At 34.7% G+C, this 16,238-nt stretch overlaps 1 protein-coding gene across 14 annotated transcripts in view; it reads left to right on the forward strand.

Annotated features, from left to right (window-relative positions):
* NAALADL2 (N-acetylated alpha-linked acidic dipeptidase like 2) overlaps window positions 1-16,238 on the forward strand; it is a 411,612-nt gene that overhangs the window by 312,851 nt on the left and 82,523 nt on the right. For all 14 annotated transcript variants that reach the window (XR_016469794.1, XR_016469793.1, XR_016469789.1 and 11 more), the window contains 3 exons: window positions 3,695-3,787; window positions 6,576-6,781; window positions 8,035-8,154. Coding sequence is in view for 3 of the 14 variants with exons in the window: in XM_090147729.1 (XP_090003855.1) it covers window positions 3,695-3,787; window positions 6,576-6,781; window positions 8,035-8,154 (419 nt within the window). In the remaining 11 variants the exon portion in view is untranslated. The remainder of the gene's footprint in view (window positions 1-3,694; window positions 3,788-6,575; window positions 6,782-8,034; window positions 8,155-16,238) is intronic.

Consider the following 16,238-nt stretch of genomic DNA (forward strand, 5'->3'; position numbering starts at 1 on the left):
AAAATTTGTTAGAATAAAATGATGATCGTTCTCTCATCAGTATGTTTCAAAAAGCCAAGCAGCAGATTCATCAGTAATGATTAAACATTTATATATAGTTTTCTCACATTGCCTCTTTTTTCCCTTAGCCTTGCAGTTTTCAAGAGACATAATGTGACAGAGGGAGTGGGAGAACACGGGGGGAGACATCTGAGATATATCAGATACTTAAAACCCAAACAGTAGAGAGTGGGAATTAAGTTAGTTATTAGTTTTATGTTAGTTGAAATCAGTAATTAGATTTGCTTTTTTGTTTATTATGGTGCTTCTTTTGTTAATCCTCATTAATCTTAAAATTCTGTGCTCCCGTGAACTTCTTCAAAAATGGACAATTAGAAGGAATTTAAGAATGAAGTATTGCAGAAAAGCTGTACACTTCAGAAGCCGTTTTTTGTTGTTGTTTTGTTGTTGTTGTTATTTGAGAGAGAGAGAATGTTATTAGGATATTGGCTGGAACGTGGTGTTTTGGTTTCAATTGCTATAAATTAGGAAAAGAAATCCTCATATAAAGTTATAAGATGAAGCTATACAATATGAAGCATTCTCAAAATTTGTAACTGTCTTTGATACTGGGTGTGGTGCCTTCACTTTATATTGCTATGGGACAAAGTGAAACAAGAAATGAGGCACACCTGATTACTTAGTATCATAGAATGGCCTGGGTTGAAAAGAACCTCAAAGATCATCCAGTTCCAACCCCCCTGCTATGTGCAGGTCGCCAACCACCAAACCAGTCTGTCCAGGGACACATCCAGCCTGGCCTTGAATGCCTGCAGGGATGGGGCATCCACAACCTCCTTGGGCAACCTGTTCCAGTGTGTCACCACCCTCTGAGTGAAAAACTTCATCCTAATACCTATCCTAAACCTTCCTTTACTTTAAAACCATTTCCCCTTGTCCTGTCATTGTCAACCCATGTAAACAGTAGTTATAAGCTTAGACTCCAGGCAGTAGATTGTTATTCTATAGTTTTAGAATTCTCAATCAAATGAATAGGAAATAACCATGCATTTTTAAAAACAGGTAGTTTGGAGACATGACAGTAATTTGGTATGAGATAATTTACAGATTTCAAGTTATTTAAATGTATAAAAATACCAACAAAAGTAAATACTTTTCTACTTCAGAAATAACTTCTGGTTTACACAAAGTTTTATCCTGGGTAGTATTAAGTTAAATTCTCATTTTTCAGAGAATACATGGGGAAAAAAATTGTCAGTACCTTTAAAATACAGTATTAGGAAGTGAGATTTGTTGTCAGGAGTGTCATAAAGGGATTAAATTTCACTTCTGCTGTGTACTCCAAAGAGTGCTTTCAGCTTTTCCATCCAATGTACTGAGCCTTTAAATCCAAGTCACTGTAAGCTGACTACTGCAGTACATGACTGTTAACTTGACTATCTGATTTCAGAATGTGTGCATGGCCTGAAATTAATTTCCTCTTTCTTCCTTGTCAGTTGAAGACTAGATAGCTGATGTTGATTAAGGGAAAAAGAGAGTTAAGTTGCTTGTTTTCAAAAGGATTTATAATCTTTTTTGAAATGGAGTCTAAAGAAACATGTCTGAAGTTTTGTGGCTAGAAGAAGGCAAATCAGTTTGGGGTTGGAAATATTTTTTCTAGCAGACTATTAAATATAGCCCTAAGCAGGCTCTATAATGGCTCTGAGCGAGGAGCTAGAACTAGAGGTAACTTGCATAATGTAGGTTAAATTTAACCTGCTTAATCAATATGGGTGCCATGAGCTGTTTTCAGACTTCTTTAAATGACCAAAACATGAATAAAGGCACCAGTTACAGCGCTGGGAGCCCTCTAGATTAATGCATTTTTAAATTAAAGATTTAATAAAATTCTAGAACAGTATCTCCAGATTTGTGTAGCAATCATTTCATCATGATGTTGATAATAAACTTTGCAGTAGCTTGCATCAGAAGGCAAAAGGTAATTATGACTTGAACCCAAACTTATTATTAACTTGCTATGATAATTATTGCAAAGTAACATGCTGGATCTGTTTTTAATGAACTGATTGGCTTTCATATTCTTTTCTGTTGCAGTTTTCACGTAAAGGATGATATTTTTTGATAGCAGATAAGGTTTTGTTTGAGTAAAATAAAATAAATATTCTTTGTACATTTTATGAAATAAAAGATCCTACCTATCATTTTGCTTTTCTCAAATATTAGTGGAGGAGAGTGAGTGAAAATATATTGAATTTTATTTTAAGAGAATTTTAAAGTAAATTTACCAGATGAAGTACCAGCAAATGAGCCCTGAAGTATCATGGAGATGTATTGTTTTGATTTTACGTGTTGCAGTAAACTCTCTGCTGTAATATTTGGCTTATTTTGGGAAGCAAAGCCAGGAAACAAGCTGTCAGCAGTGCAGTGGGAGGATAGCAGCCCAGGTGATAGAGAGCAAAACGATCAGTGGAATATTTTAATTTTGGTGTGTGACAGTTGGGATGTGGGCATTGAAGCTTTGCCCTTAATCACAATGTGCTGTTGGTGATGCAGTGCTTAAGGTGTAACACCTTCCTGGGATGTCAGGGTGACACTATGGCCACTGTCAGGCAATTGTTAGCATTTAAGTTAGAATGGTTTAAGACATTTTGCTTTTCTGAGATAGGAGTTATGACCTTTCATATGAGGTGAATGTTAATAGAGTCTATTATAATGCAAACGCAACATTTTAAAGGTATCTGCAGTGCCCTGTAGTTGGATATTTTGTTCCATAGCCACAAACTCCAGGACTCAGAGTACCTAATGTGTCCTACCTGGGGACAGAAGGAATGGCAATAATTCTCAATGCAGAGCTGGACTTTAAACACAAACAAAAGTAACTATTTTTAATCAAACACATTTTGTTGGCCTTACACTGTGCCACATATCAGTTGTGATGACAAATCTCATATATACTGGCTGCTTTACAAGGTTTTTTACTTTTGTATTTATATCATTTCCTCAACCAATACCAGCTAAGCCAACAAAACTCTTCTGCTGGCATAAGGATGTCACCAAAGGCTATGCTGGCACAGTGATTACTAATATGAATGTGTACCTGTTCCCATGTCATCTAGCATATGTTTCTTCTGTTCTTCTTGTTAGGGTTTTCTTGTTTGGTTGGTTTTTTTCCACAGTGATGTCATGTAAATGAGGTATAATTCTGTGAATGTTAGAGAAAGATTGAACTGGGGAAAGGCTTAAGTTAGGGAAACCTATGAAGATTAAAACAATTTTATCACAGAATTTTGTTAATCCTACTTGTAGTTTTATTTCTGATTTTGGTTGGCTGGGTTTTTACTGCTGTATTCTGTCAGCATTTATTGGGTGAATTTAATGTTTTTTTTTTTACCTTAAGGAGTAGAAACATCTCTTAAGATTACAAGTTTAATCTTCGCTGCTAAAATTCATCTAAGGAAATGCCACAGTAAACCATGTTTCAATCTCTGATTCCTTGTTGGTAACTTTTTTTTTCTTTTTCTTTGCTTTTTTCTTTTTTTCCAACCTTCTTTTCTTTTTTCTTTTTTTTTCTTTCTTTTTTTTTTTTTTAGGAGGGATTTATATCTGTTTTACTTTTGTGGTCTGCAGATCTCTTGGCTGCATAGGCAGAAACTTAACATTTTCTGAGATTTTTTTTCATTGTATCTCTTAACAGACAAAAAAATAATCAGTCTCAGTATTCAGTCTGTCACAACGTACAAGACAATTTCTAATGTTATTGGATATTTGAAAGGATCTGTATTTCCTGGTAAGTAGTCCTTCATCATTTGAACTGATTATTTGTTTCACAATGACTGGGAGTCATAGCTGAGGTTGGGGTTCTACTTTGCCATATAATGCACATGTAGCTATGTTGGTGCTTTTAATTATGAGATATGCTATATTGCATAATTTGAATTAATACATGAGTTGTCTATAAGATTTGAGAATATATTTTGATTTGTTTTGTAAATTTAGCAGAATTTTGAGTTAAATAAAACTATGACTCAGTCCACAACGTCCCTACATAACTCAGACGCCTCTCTGGAACCAAAGTGCCTGAGCAGCCTGATCTCTGCCTTAATTAAGCACATTTTATCAAATGTGATTGCAGCATACTAAAATCCGTGACTAAGTTCTTCACCACAATTTCTCAGCCTTATTTTGTGTTTGACTCATGCCTTAAGCTAGTTTATACAGTTCTATGAATAATAATTATTGTTCTGTATGCCTTCAGAATTAAGCATTGAGAACCCAAGGGTATTTGTGGTATAAAACAAAAAACTCCTTCCTCCTTTGATATTGTATGTAGGTAACGTAACGAGGACAACATAGGAATCAAGATCATCTTGAGCATATTCTGTATGTGACTAAATTTGCCTAAAAGTTGAAGTGTTTCTACATCATTAACGAACACTGTTCCTGACTACTGACTTATTGCCAAGTGTTGTTGACCCAATCCAATTCATACTGGGTAGATCACATCATCATCAAGACCATGATTTCCCTTGATTAGTATGCTTTTACCATCTTTAAAAGAAAGGGTGAAAATGTATCTATAGTCTCCTAGGACCAGGACCACTCATTTCATATTTTAAGTGATACAATGAGGAAGGCAGCAAATCTTAATTTTTATACCTGTTACTGAATTAATAACTGATTTTTTTTTTGTGAGCTCAGTGCTGCACTTTTCACTAGAATGATTTTATTTTTTAAAGCAAGATAGAAAATAATTAGCAGAGTGGATTTAGTTTCAGTAAAAGATTTAATGTCTTAGAATAATTTGAAGTTACTAGCCTACTCTTACTAATGTTTTGTAAATAGCAGTCCTAGGATTTGAAACATAGTAACTGTCATGTTTAGACATACTGTCTGCTGTACTGTGAAATTGAAGCAAGACAAATAATGAAAAAAATGCATCAGTATCTATTTAATAAATTCTTCATCTTTTGTATACCTTATTATTGCATTCTTAGTAGGAAACTACTTTTTAAAGTTATGACAGTATATCTTAACTCTAATAAAGATAAGGAATGGTTTTAAAATCAAACTCTATTGGTGTTCAGTTAAAGAAATCTTTTCAGGCAGCAGTCACTGCAAGAAGTTCTCAAGGAGCAAATATTTAATTTTATAAGCAGTATAAAGTCTGGGCATTTTACCACTTATTTCTATTGCTGCATCGCAGTGTACTGACAGCAGTGAAGAATGAATTCCTTTGGATAAACTAAGAATGCCAACAGAAAACCAAAACACTTTGCACTCTTTCAAACCCATATGATGCCCAGAGATGATTACAGATTTGGAACTAGATGATCTTTAAAGTCCTCTCCAAGCAAGGCCATTCTATGAATCTATGATAACTGTTCTCCTGGTCTCTCTCCGTGCCCTGAAATATGGAAAGAATATCAATAAGAGTTGAGATTTGGAGGGAGGGTTTTCACTATGTATCAGAATACGCTCAATTAGTAATTTGTCAAAGGCATTTTCTTTGTGAACCCATCTCATACAGAAGCTCTTACAGTTGAACAAGTCATACAGCAGAACCTGCATGGACTTCTTAAAACACATCAGTCACACTACTAATTCATTTTTTTTCATACCACATCATTCTTTTGGTAGAAAAGGTATTGATTTAAACCTGAGAGTTAATATTTGGAATCTGTGATAATCCTCAAGAGATGAATATCTAGTATAATTTCTCTGAATGAAATATGATTTATTCTGCTTTTTCTCTGTATAATTGTAAGTGCTCTTTATTTCAGGTTGAAATTTATTGCCTTTCATTTTATAAAATTTGTATAAAAAACTTTCTTCCAGTATCACCAAAATTGCTATTTCTGACTTACCTTTCTGTATCATTCACTGTCTTTATTCCTCTGTCGTGTTTCTTCTCTAAACCTGCAGTCCAGGTCTTTTCAATATCTCCCTACCTGGAAGTCTAAGTCCTGATATCTAACTATTCTGGTTACCAACTTCTCAACTGCTGTTTCTGCAATGTCATTTTTGAGATAGGGTGGTGAGCACTGAACACAGTCTTCCAGGTGAGGGAGTGCTAATACTTTGTGTATTTTTTCCATATTACTCATTGTACTGCCACACCTTTTGTTTTCTTTTTTTTTTTGGATACTCATATGTATTGAAGATAGTATTTTCCAGTTACTTGTGTTGTTGTTTTTTTTTTTCTTAAACAACACTAACACAAGCATGGAACTTTATTAGATTACCTGTATCTCAAAGTCCTGGCTGTAAAAGGGGGCGTATACCTGATTTATAAGAAGAGAAAGTACTAAGCAAGCAATGAAGAGAAGGGCATGGGGTGAAATTAGGAAAGTACAAATATTTATTAATTTATTTTCAAGTAGTATTCACAGTCATTTCTACTCTATGACTGTCTTGCACATGACCATAAAAGCTTTTGTCAGCAGCGTTGTATTGTATTAATGGCAATACAGACTACTAAGAAAATTCATCTTTTATTTCTGTAATTCATTTAATGCCAGTAAGCATAGGAAGATTCTTTTCTCTTTCTTTTTTTTTTTTTTCTTTTTTTGTTTCAGACAGGTACGTCATCATTGGTAGTCATCACAGCAGTTTGAATACTTACGGTGGACAAGAATGGGCTAGTAGCACTGCTATCATAACAGCATTTATACAGGCTTTGATGTTAAAAGTTAAGAGAGGATGGAGAACTGACCGGACCATTGTGTTCTGCTCCTGGGGAGGAACATCGTTTGGGAACATTGGTTCATATGAGTGGGCAGAGGTAAAATAAAGTTAGAAGAAAACATTGCAATTATTATTACATTTGTTGAAAATATGGAAGTAGTGTGAAATTAGAATATAGAAATTACTGTTTATTAACCGGTCTGTGACAGCTGTCTGTGGATGTTTACACATTCCACAGCACATCCAATGAAAACATCTTTAAAGGCAGTTTCTGTGGAGCAGAGTACATGTGATAGAAGGAGAAGAACCATTGCATTGACTACACAAACATTTCAGTATCTCATGACTACTACTGGTTCACTTTTCATATATTTGTGCTTAAAAGTTAGCTGCAATCTGACAAGGAAAATTCCTTGGGCTCTTTTCCATTCAGAGGAATATAAATCAGCTCAGTGAAACAAAATACCTCATCAGTCTTGTGGATTGTATATGAATGGAATTGATTTTACTTGATAAATTAAAGGAGTAGCTAACAGATATGTTCATGGCTGCGGAATTAAAACAGTAGAGAAAATGAAGAGTTAATTTATTTTTATCATGCTTGAGAAGCAGCTAGCTCCCACTGAAGTTTCATACTTCCAAAACGATTATTCTTCAAAAACAAGAGGGGGTGAAAAAATCAAATTGAAAAGATCCAGGCTGGAAGCAAAATCTGTTTAGTTCCACTTCAAGTCAGCTTTACATCAGATGTAATTGTGTTACACCCCTTCTGTTCAATAAGAAGAGCCACTTCACGCAAGGGTAACTCATTACTGAGAAGGCAAAGGGTGTTGTTTTTTTTTTAAAAAAGATAATAATTGAAACAGGTTGTACATACTTTTTTCATAGTCTGAGACATAATAAAGTGACAACACTGAGAAAGTTATGCAATTTAAATCTGAATTTGCTCTCTAAAAATTAGAGTACATTTAACTGTTGATAATGATTGCTTTTGAAGTTTGTCTTCTGTCAGGCATAAGTGTAAAAGGCCTTCACGTTGTTTCACAGTATGTAATGTTTTCATTTTTGGCCTTACAAGTGTAGTTATTTTTAATTCCTCATAGGCCTATTTGCATTTTGTTGAGCTGATGTGTGAAATGGAATTAAAACTTCTGCTATAGAGAGAAATAACACTAAGATATCCTTTGAAGTTTTTAACAGTATATTGTAAAAAACAGTAGGTAAGTATTACTTAGGGAAACACAGAGGACAGAATCATAGGGTGCAGTTTTTCCCTAGAAGGAAAGGAAATGATAAAACAATTAATTATAACCATGTGCAGTAATAACTGTTGCTCTGCTTGTGTTGTAGGATCTCAAGAGAGTTCTTCAGAGAAATGTTGTGGCTTATGTTAGCCTCCATAATCCAGTCAGAGGCAATTCAACTTTGCATCCTATTGCATCCCCTTCTCTTCAGCAACTGGCAGCAGAGGTTAGAAATAACATATTTTCTTTCTTGTATGGTTTATGAGGTTGCACAGATAATCCCCTTGATACTGGTTCAGTTTAAGTAATTAAAGGTGGACGTTATTTTGTTTAAGCAGTTTAACTTGAATATACATAAACAGTTTTTACTAAGTAAGCAGGTTAAACTTGATTTTAAAAACCACAAGGCACTTTAGGAGATTGGAAGGAATAACTTACATGCTTCCGCTTTTCATTATACCAAGTCATCTCACCAAACTTGCACTCCCTGCAGCTTTTGTACATTTTTGCAACTTAAAAGAAGCATATTTTATGCTCATTATCAAAAATTAGAGGTTTTTTTCCTTATCTGATCTTTACAGACTTTTTCTCATAATGTATTTAAGTCTGTATGTTTACCAGCTGTAATGTGGTGCACATGGGGAGAGTATAACCCTTACTCTATTAATATATAGTGCATGTATGTCAGGATCAGAGCTCACCTACATCTTTGTGACTTGTGTATAGTCAGGATATTGCATAGTTCTGCTGCTGTCTGTGCATGTGGATTTAAAAATAATGACCTCATTGCTGTTTCTAAGATTGATGTATTTATTGATACTTAAGATGAAATTATAATCAGATACGTACTAGTATATGAAAGCAATTTAAAATAGAATGCATGAAACAGACTTCTAATTAAATTTCATAAAGCATGGGTTTTAGATGCTTTTTCTATAAATTTGCCAATGTAATATTCTTTACGTTATTCTGATTTTTCTTTGACTTGCCTCTGAAGCAGCTGGTACTACACACTGGTTAAAGTATCAGCTTGAATTAAATGGACCTTAAGACTGATACTGCTTGGCTGTTTTTATCAAACTAAATCAATAATATTGGTCAAATTCGTTCTTAATAATGTTTTAAGCACTTTTCCTCTCCAGTGATTAGATGATAATTTCAGGATAAAAAGAAAAAGATTTTTATTATTTTTATTTCTGAACAATGGTTTATAGTGTCTACAGGTTTTCTGGATATGTCTTTTACAATCCTATTACACATAATAGTTATCGTGTTTGCAAAAATGCTCTTTTGACAGGTGTCTATCTTTTTTGCTAATTTGTTGGTGTCACAAGACCTATCTCCATGAGAAAAGGTATTTCCTATTTGACAGGAATAAATTTATTACTTCAGGTCCTTGACCTACTTGCTTTAATTTTATTTTCTTTCTTTGAATTCAGCATACAATCCATGACCATCATTCCAAACTGTAAACACTCTAGACCTGTGCAGCAGCAACTGTCTTTATTATCTGACTATCATTTTGTTAAGATATAATTCTTTTATTCTATTAAGACCATACTAGTGGGAGTGTGACAGACGTGATATCAGTTTCAGAAAAAAAGAAATCTATTTCCACTTTAATTCTGTGGTGAGTTTGGATATGATTCCTTGTATTTTATAATTCTAGTAATGGCCATTGTGTACTATCCAGAAGTGCCGACACAGCCTCTCTTAGGAGTCCTGCCTTTTACAAGTGAATTAGTGGTTAGTTAAACATGACTAGTGTTTCAGTATTTTTCTTCTATATACACTCTCCATTTCATCTCTGTTTCTTTAATGTGTAAGGCTGTATTCTTGCAAATGTACCTGTTCTGCATGTTTACCCTGGAGCTCCATTTAAAAAGAAAAGGACAAAATGCATGTAAGGTAATCTGTAAAATTCTGTTTGTAGGATAATATTTAATTAATGCAATGTCGTACTTTTTGTGACATTGAAAAGATTTATAGGAATTACTGATTCTGAGTGCTGGCCAGAATTCTAATTCACGTCAAATATTATGACAGTGATGGAGCAGCCTGGCAGAGATCTTCACATGTTCCCATGGGTACCCACAATTTGCTGTGTATCTAGGAGTCTTTCTCTGGGAGACCTTATAAAGAATATTGATGTTACTTCAAGCTCTTGCCAAGAATACAATGTAATTATAGATTTATTTCAACATTATGATAGTACAAACGTTATAAGATCTGTCTTTTTGGATCTCAAATCATTTTGAAAAAAAGACAAATCAGCCAACCACATAAGATTCTTGTTAACATATGCAGGTAGCAAATAAGTGCTTAAAAAGTCCAGCAAGAGACAAATGTCATTCTAATTTGTATTTAGTGATTCATCATGAAAGCAGTTATCTAAATATCGATGTGTTAGGACAGAAATGCAGATGAGAAAGGAATTCAGAATTAATATCAATCTGTTTCAACATGAAAAGGGAAAATAGATTGTTTCTATAATTTGTGGATTCAAGGAAGATACCTTCCATGTGCCATTGGATTCAGTGCTACCTGCCTGTGCTTGGACTCAGTGGTAAATATCATACTTCTGCTGTTAGACTTGCGGATCCAGCTTGCATTGTTTTTCCTGTTTGTAAATAGTGTTGCCTTGCAGTTTTCATAGGTGTGAGGACAGGGAGGTGTTTGAACTTGACCGTTAAGAACAGAGTCAGGTTTCACTCAGTCCTCACTGCTGTGCTGAAATTCCATCCTAGTAAAGGAAAGAAAGAATGTATTTCTAGGGGCACTTAATTCTTGTTACAAAAGTTAACAAATAGGGAAAAGTAGAATTTGTCCAGTGAAAGAAAACTGGAGTGAAAATTGAATTGAGTGTGGAGCACTCAATGAGTGCAGCAAGGACCATAGCTTACAGAGTACTCTGGAGAAATACCATCATGACAAGCAAGTGCCTGTCATACAGGAGCGTTTATTTTCTGAAATACTTGAACATGACTTTTAGAGAGCTAAATTTTGGACACTGTGTGAGCTTTCTGATCACTGTAGCTTCCAAAAAAAAATCTCTTTTTAATTTTACAAACTATAGGAAAAGTAAGGAAGATATTTTAGCTGAAATGTAGTTTGTATGAATGTTATAGATACGCCAATAAAGAGCGAAGTGAGAAACCTGTTGAGTTGGGTGCTATGTGAGATCTGGTGATCAGTGAGAGAACAGGATACGTGCTTGGCTAATAACAGGGGCGGTGACTTCTTAAAGATGTTTGACATAAAGAGATTACATCTTTATTTTAGTGTCAGGTTTTAAAAGTGAGCTAGATAATCAGTCTGCAAATAGCAATTTTACGTGCCTATCACTGGAATTCTGGTTGAAACACCAAATTACATGAAGAAGATAATTTAAATATTTGGATTAATTAAGCAAAGAGGAATTCAAACAATTCTGAGACCTTGACATATTTAATCCCAATCTTTTTATATGACTATGCTAATTAGAGTCCACAATAGCAGGAGGGAGATTCTGCCAAGTTATATTTTTGCCTACTGTTTTTGTAGGGAAAGTGATTGTTAATTCGCTTGCTCAGTCAGTGAATCACCATTTGTTGGCAGTACATCACTGGTAAATTGGGTTTGGTTTTTTTGGCAGGCATTCATTCTCTGTAAGTAAGGCCATTAGTGAATTTTTCTACAGTGAAAGTTTCAAGATAAAAATGTATAATGAAACTTATTAATTTATCTTTGGTTTTAACCAATTATATATCTACTGCTGATAAGACGCCAGATCTGCTGTTTCTTCTGGACCTAAAAAAATCTACTACTCCTCTCTCCTTAGGAACCTTTTAAAGCTATAGAAGAATGGATTAGATCATGTTCTATGTCAGAAATTAAGAAATGACTGTGCCAAGCAATATTCATGCTAGTTTTTATTAGTTTTTATTAATGAATTAAATGGCATAAAACGTTTTTACCTTTAAAGTTGGAGTTAGAGTCTGAAAGCATTTATTTCATTCTCAAGTAGAACCAAAAGTAAGCTTCTGTATAGATGCTTGCTGCTATTTCGTGATTTTGCATAAAAAATCTTACATTCATGTCAATGTGGATTCTCTTCCTTTCATTGGAAGTTCTAGATTTGCGTTGTCCAAGCAAATTAAATCTGTATAATGTAATAAAGTGTACTGTCCAATAAAACTGACTTTCTCATGATGATAGAAAGTTGTTTTCATAATGATAGAAAACCTTTCAGGTAGTCAGATTAAAAGTAAACTCCTGGTTCTGAAAGAGGATAGATTGATGGCTCTGGATGTTTTAAATTTTCTGCGTAACCTCAGATAATCACACGGTTTCTCTCACTGTTCTTCTAGTAATTATTAACTATGTCACTGAGTGATTTAATGGCTATAAACTATACAACACAAATAGCTTATGGAAAATAAATATGCAAAAATTAAGTGTATGGTCAAATAACCATGAGAAAAGACAACATCTTTAAATCAACTTCTTAAGATAAAACAAGTAGTGGTAGTTGTTTGTAGTTGCCACTCAAAATAATTAACTCCAAACACCACAGAAGTATCATAAATCATATTTAGAGAAAACCTTCAAGTAAGGTTATGAAACAGTTGCCTGCATAATAAAATGACACTGAGGGCTAGAATTGAGGGTGCTTTGGAACCAATTACATCGAAGCAGGTTCTTGGGGGCGCTGAGTTGAGGGGAAAAAAGAACAACACATCTAAAGTCTTTTTCTGCCTGTGAATTTATAGATTATAGTTGTAAATTAAACACGGGGGTAAATAGAGTTGTGGGCTTTTGGCTTGAGGTTTGTTTTTTTTTTTCTTGGTTCATCCAGTTTTTTAGATAGAGACCTTTATATTCTTATCTAATAACTATTATTGTCAGTAAACACCAGCTGACTGCAGTGAATACCGGATGAGATCTGTGATAAGAAGTTATTTCTGTCATTCCCAAATTTTTACTTGCATCCTCATATTGTTCTCTAGGAGAAAAGAATAAGAGAGCCATTTGTATCTCAGGTTTGAAATGAGTTACAATACAAACCACTTATTATTATTGTTGCTTCTACGATTAGTTGAGTAAAAGATGAATCAGGTAGCCTCAGGAAAGCTCCCGAATTATCAAATTGTTTCTGATATTCACAAAAAGGAAATTGGATTTGTCAGTCCCTAAAGTTTTCAATTTAAGCAAGAAAATTATTCACTTTGTACACTGAATATCTGCTTCAGAGAATTGATACATCTTCTTCAAAGTTCATGTGAATTTTACAGTTTGAAATGAATTAATATGTCTCAGACAAGCAAGTGAAGTCTTCATTAACTTTTTTGGCAGAGGTTGCCACTTGAGGCACATTGTTCTTCAACCAGAATTTTGCAGTGAGTTAAAATGGCAGAAAAAGTGTATGTAAATCGGAGGTGAGAGTCATAACTCAGAAGGAAAAAAAGCACCTAGAAATAGATGTTTCACTTTTATTTCTCATATTCACATACTGCTATCAGAAACAGTATTTTCATTCATTATACTATGATTTAATGCCTCTTCATAGCACAGCAGAGAATTTGGAAAATACCTCTGTAAGCCAAAGTAGCTGACTAGCAAGTGAATCTTTCAGTGAGCCTGAAAATAGGTGTTGCTTCTATTCTGACAGTATCCTGAGCATCTGCTCATTCCAGGGTTCCCAAACCTACCCTCCGAGCTTGATGCTCTAGTATTTTATTCCACTTCTAAATAAAAGTGGTAAGTCAATGATGATGAAGTCTATGATCATTTCATCTTTCTAACATCCTCGTCAGAGAGGCACAACTTACTCCATGCAGACTTTGCCTTAGGCCCTGGTGCTTATTCTAAGTAACACTGTAGTTTTAGGCAAAATATTCTTAGAACTTGACTGAAAGCCTACCTGTGACCTTTTTAAAAGGGAGCTGTGACAGTGTTTGAAAGGAGGAGAGCTCATACATGACCTTTAATTGGGACAATGTGTTTATGTTCCCAGGTAACACACACTGCCTTGGGCTTCAGTGTAAATATTTTGGTCCTTACTTTGAGGGAAATTATACGAGGCCTGCTACAGTTACACTGATGTAAAAGCAGAATAAAATGTGAGAGAGATTTTAGGATTTCTATTAGAACAGAATTTGGATTTCCTGTGGAGTTAATTTTTTTTCCAAATATGCTTGCTGACATACAGCCAGCTGCCTTTCTTCATATACAGGCAAAATTCTTTTACCTCAGAAAGTAATGCATAGTATTTAGTGAATAGCTGCTGAGGTAGGTGAATTAAATCCCATTGTTTTTGAGTGCCCTCCAGTTATTCTATTTTTTTTCAGAAGGAAAATGGAGAACTATACCAGGAGCCTCTAAATCGTTAATTTACTCCAGCCGCACAAGCATCAAGCTTAAGATTCTTCTGTAAATCCTGGAAACCTGCTCTGGTAGAGTAGTTCTTCATATCCATCTTGTTCGTGTTGTCCTGGAAGAACAGGATTGCACAATCATTAGCAAAAGGGCTGTGTGTTCCTTACTGAAATGAGTAGCAATGTGCTCCACACAGGACGGTTTTCTTTGAGATGTCCTGCCTAAGGTGTTCCCCTTTTAAATTGAGGAGCCCATACCAGCATTATTATTTGCACTGACATTTAAAAATTAGCCTGTATCAACATTTCAAACTGTATGAACTCAAGTCTGTACGAATATTTCCCCTAATATGATTTATTCCTTCCCCCTGTGTTTGCTACAGAGCACAAGCCCAACAAGGAACTTTAAGAATTCAATTTAATCCTTGACAGATATTTCATCGGTATTATCATTATAGGTCTACATCTAGAGCTTGTTAATTAGCCAGAGCTCCCTCTGGATCTTTGCGTTTGCATCAAGCATTAATATTTTGAGGCTGTCTTGGCTTTCGTCCATCAGAGTATTTAGTTTTAAAACAAATGGATAGCTTGCATACTTCTAGTATCAATGATCTAATAGATTCAAGGAGTACAAATAGATTCAAGCGATGAGCCTTAGATGGTTATCCAACATTCAGGATTTTTGATGGTTGATTTGGAATTAAAATGCTCTTTGATCTCTGGTTGGGTGAGCTTTCTGGTGCTTTAAAATCATGTTTGTTTAATTTGTGTAAGTTATTTCCTTCTGTGGTCAGGTAGCATTCTCCACACACTTGCTACAATACCTCTCTGACGCCGTGTTAGTTTGAAAGATTTAATTGAATTTTAGGTAAATGAGTTAATTTAGAGAAATTGGAACTTAATGTCAGTCGTTGATAATGACTACTTAGGATTCACCCTGGTGTCAGTGACTGCTGAGCTCTCTTTACCGTGAGGCAGAAATTAAACTTCAGCCCTTTTTAAAAAACATTTGAATGCAAACATTTGGTCTGAGACTTCAGTAGACTTGTGTCTTTGTTTTAATTTCCTTAATGCATGTGCTCCATGGTTATGTACTCTGAAGAACATACGTTACACTCTGAAGCTGTCTGCGCTTGTTACGTCAGGATCAATAGATAATGTACAGAGGCATGCTAATGGTAAAGATGAGGGTAGAAACAACAGCAGCTCCCAGGGCTCACTGAAGGGAAGATGGTGAAACAGCAGTAGGGAGACTTTGCTAGGAGGTAGTGGGTCACTGTTGTTTTCAGGTTTGCTATGCAGATGATTGAGAAAGGCCATTTGTTTTGGCTCAGTTGTAACATATACTATATAGCAACTAAGTTGAAAATAATTGAAAGTAGTTCTTGATGTAGGCATTCCTTTAATGCTTTTAAATCGAAATCCTTAGTCCCCTTAATGTACAATAATACTGTTCATCTCCAAACATTATGTTGAACTGTAGATCAGAGAGGTTGGGTTGTTTTCATATCAGCATGATTGGCTCAAATTGTAACCTTTTTTGTTAGTGTTTTGATAAGTCAATCAGACTGTACTCAAATGTGTTAAAATGAAATTCAAGTGAAATTTACAGTTGCAGGAAATAACTAAAGGTCATCTACATTGCTGTTTTTTATCATAGTCTTTAAGAAGATAGTATTCTTAGAGAAAATAAACTACTAAAATTTCAAGCCATCCAATGCCGTACCAGAAGGCAGCAACTGTTAGTATAATAGATGATAATTACCAGTGTTTCATTATTCTGTCAACATGCAGATGCTTAGAGAAACAGAACATTTGATTAGAAATGTGAGTGCTGGTGATTGTACCTTTGCTACTTATGTCTTAGTTGCATGAAGATTAGGAGAAAAACAAGGCTTAAGGAAAGATATTTAACTTGTTACCTTTCCTCTGCTTTAAATAAAGGCTTATCTTT

This window comes from Phasianus colchicus, chromosome 10, assembly GCF_987193195.1.
Source record: "Phasianus colchicus chromosome 10, bPhaCol1.hap1.1, whole genome shotgun sequence".
NCBI classification, from domain to species: Eukaryota; Metazoa; Chordata; class Aves; order Galliformes; family Phasianidae; genus Phasianus; species Phasianus colchicus.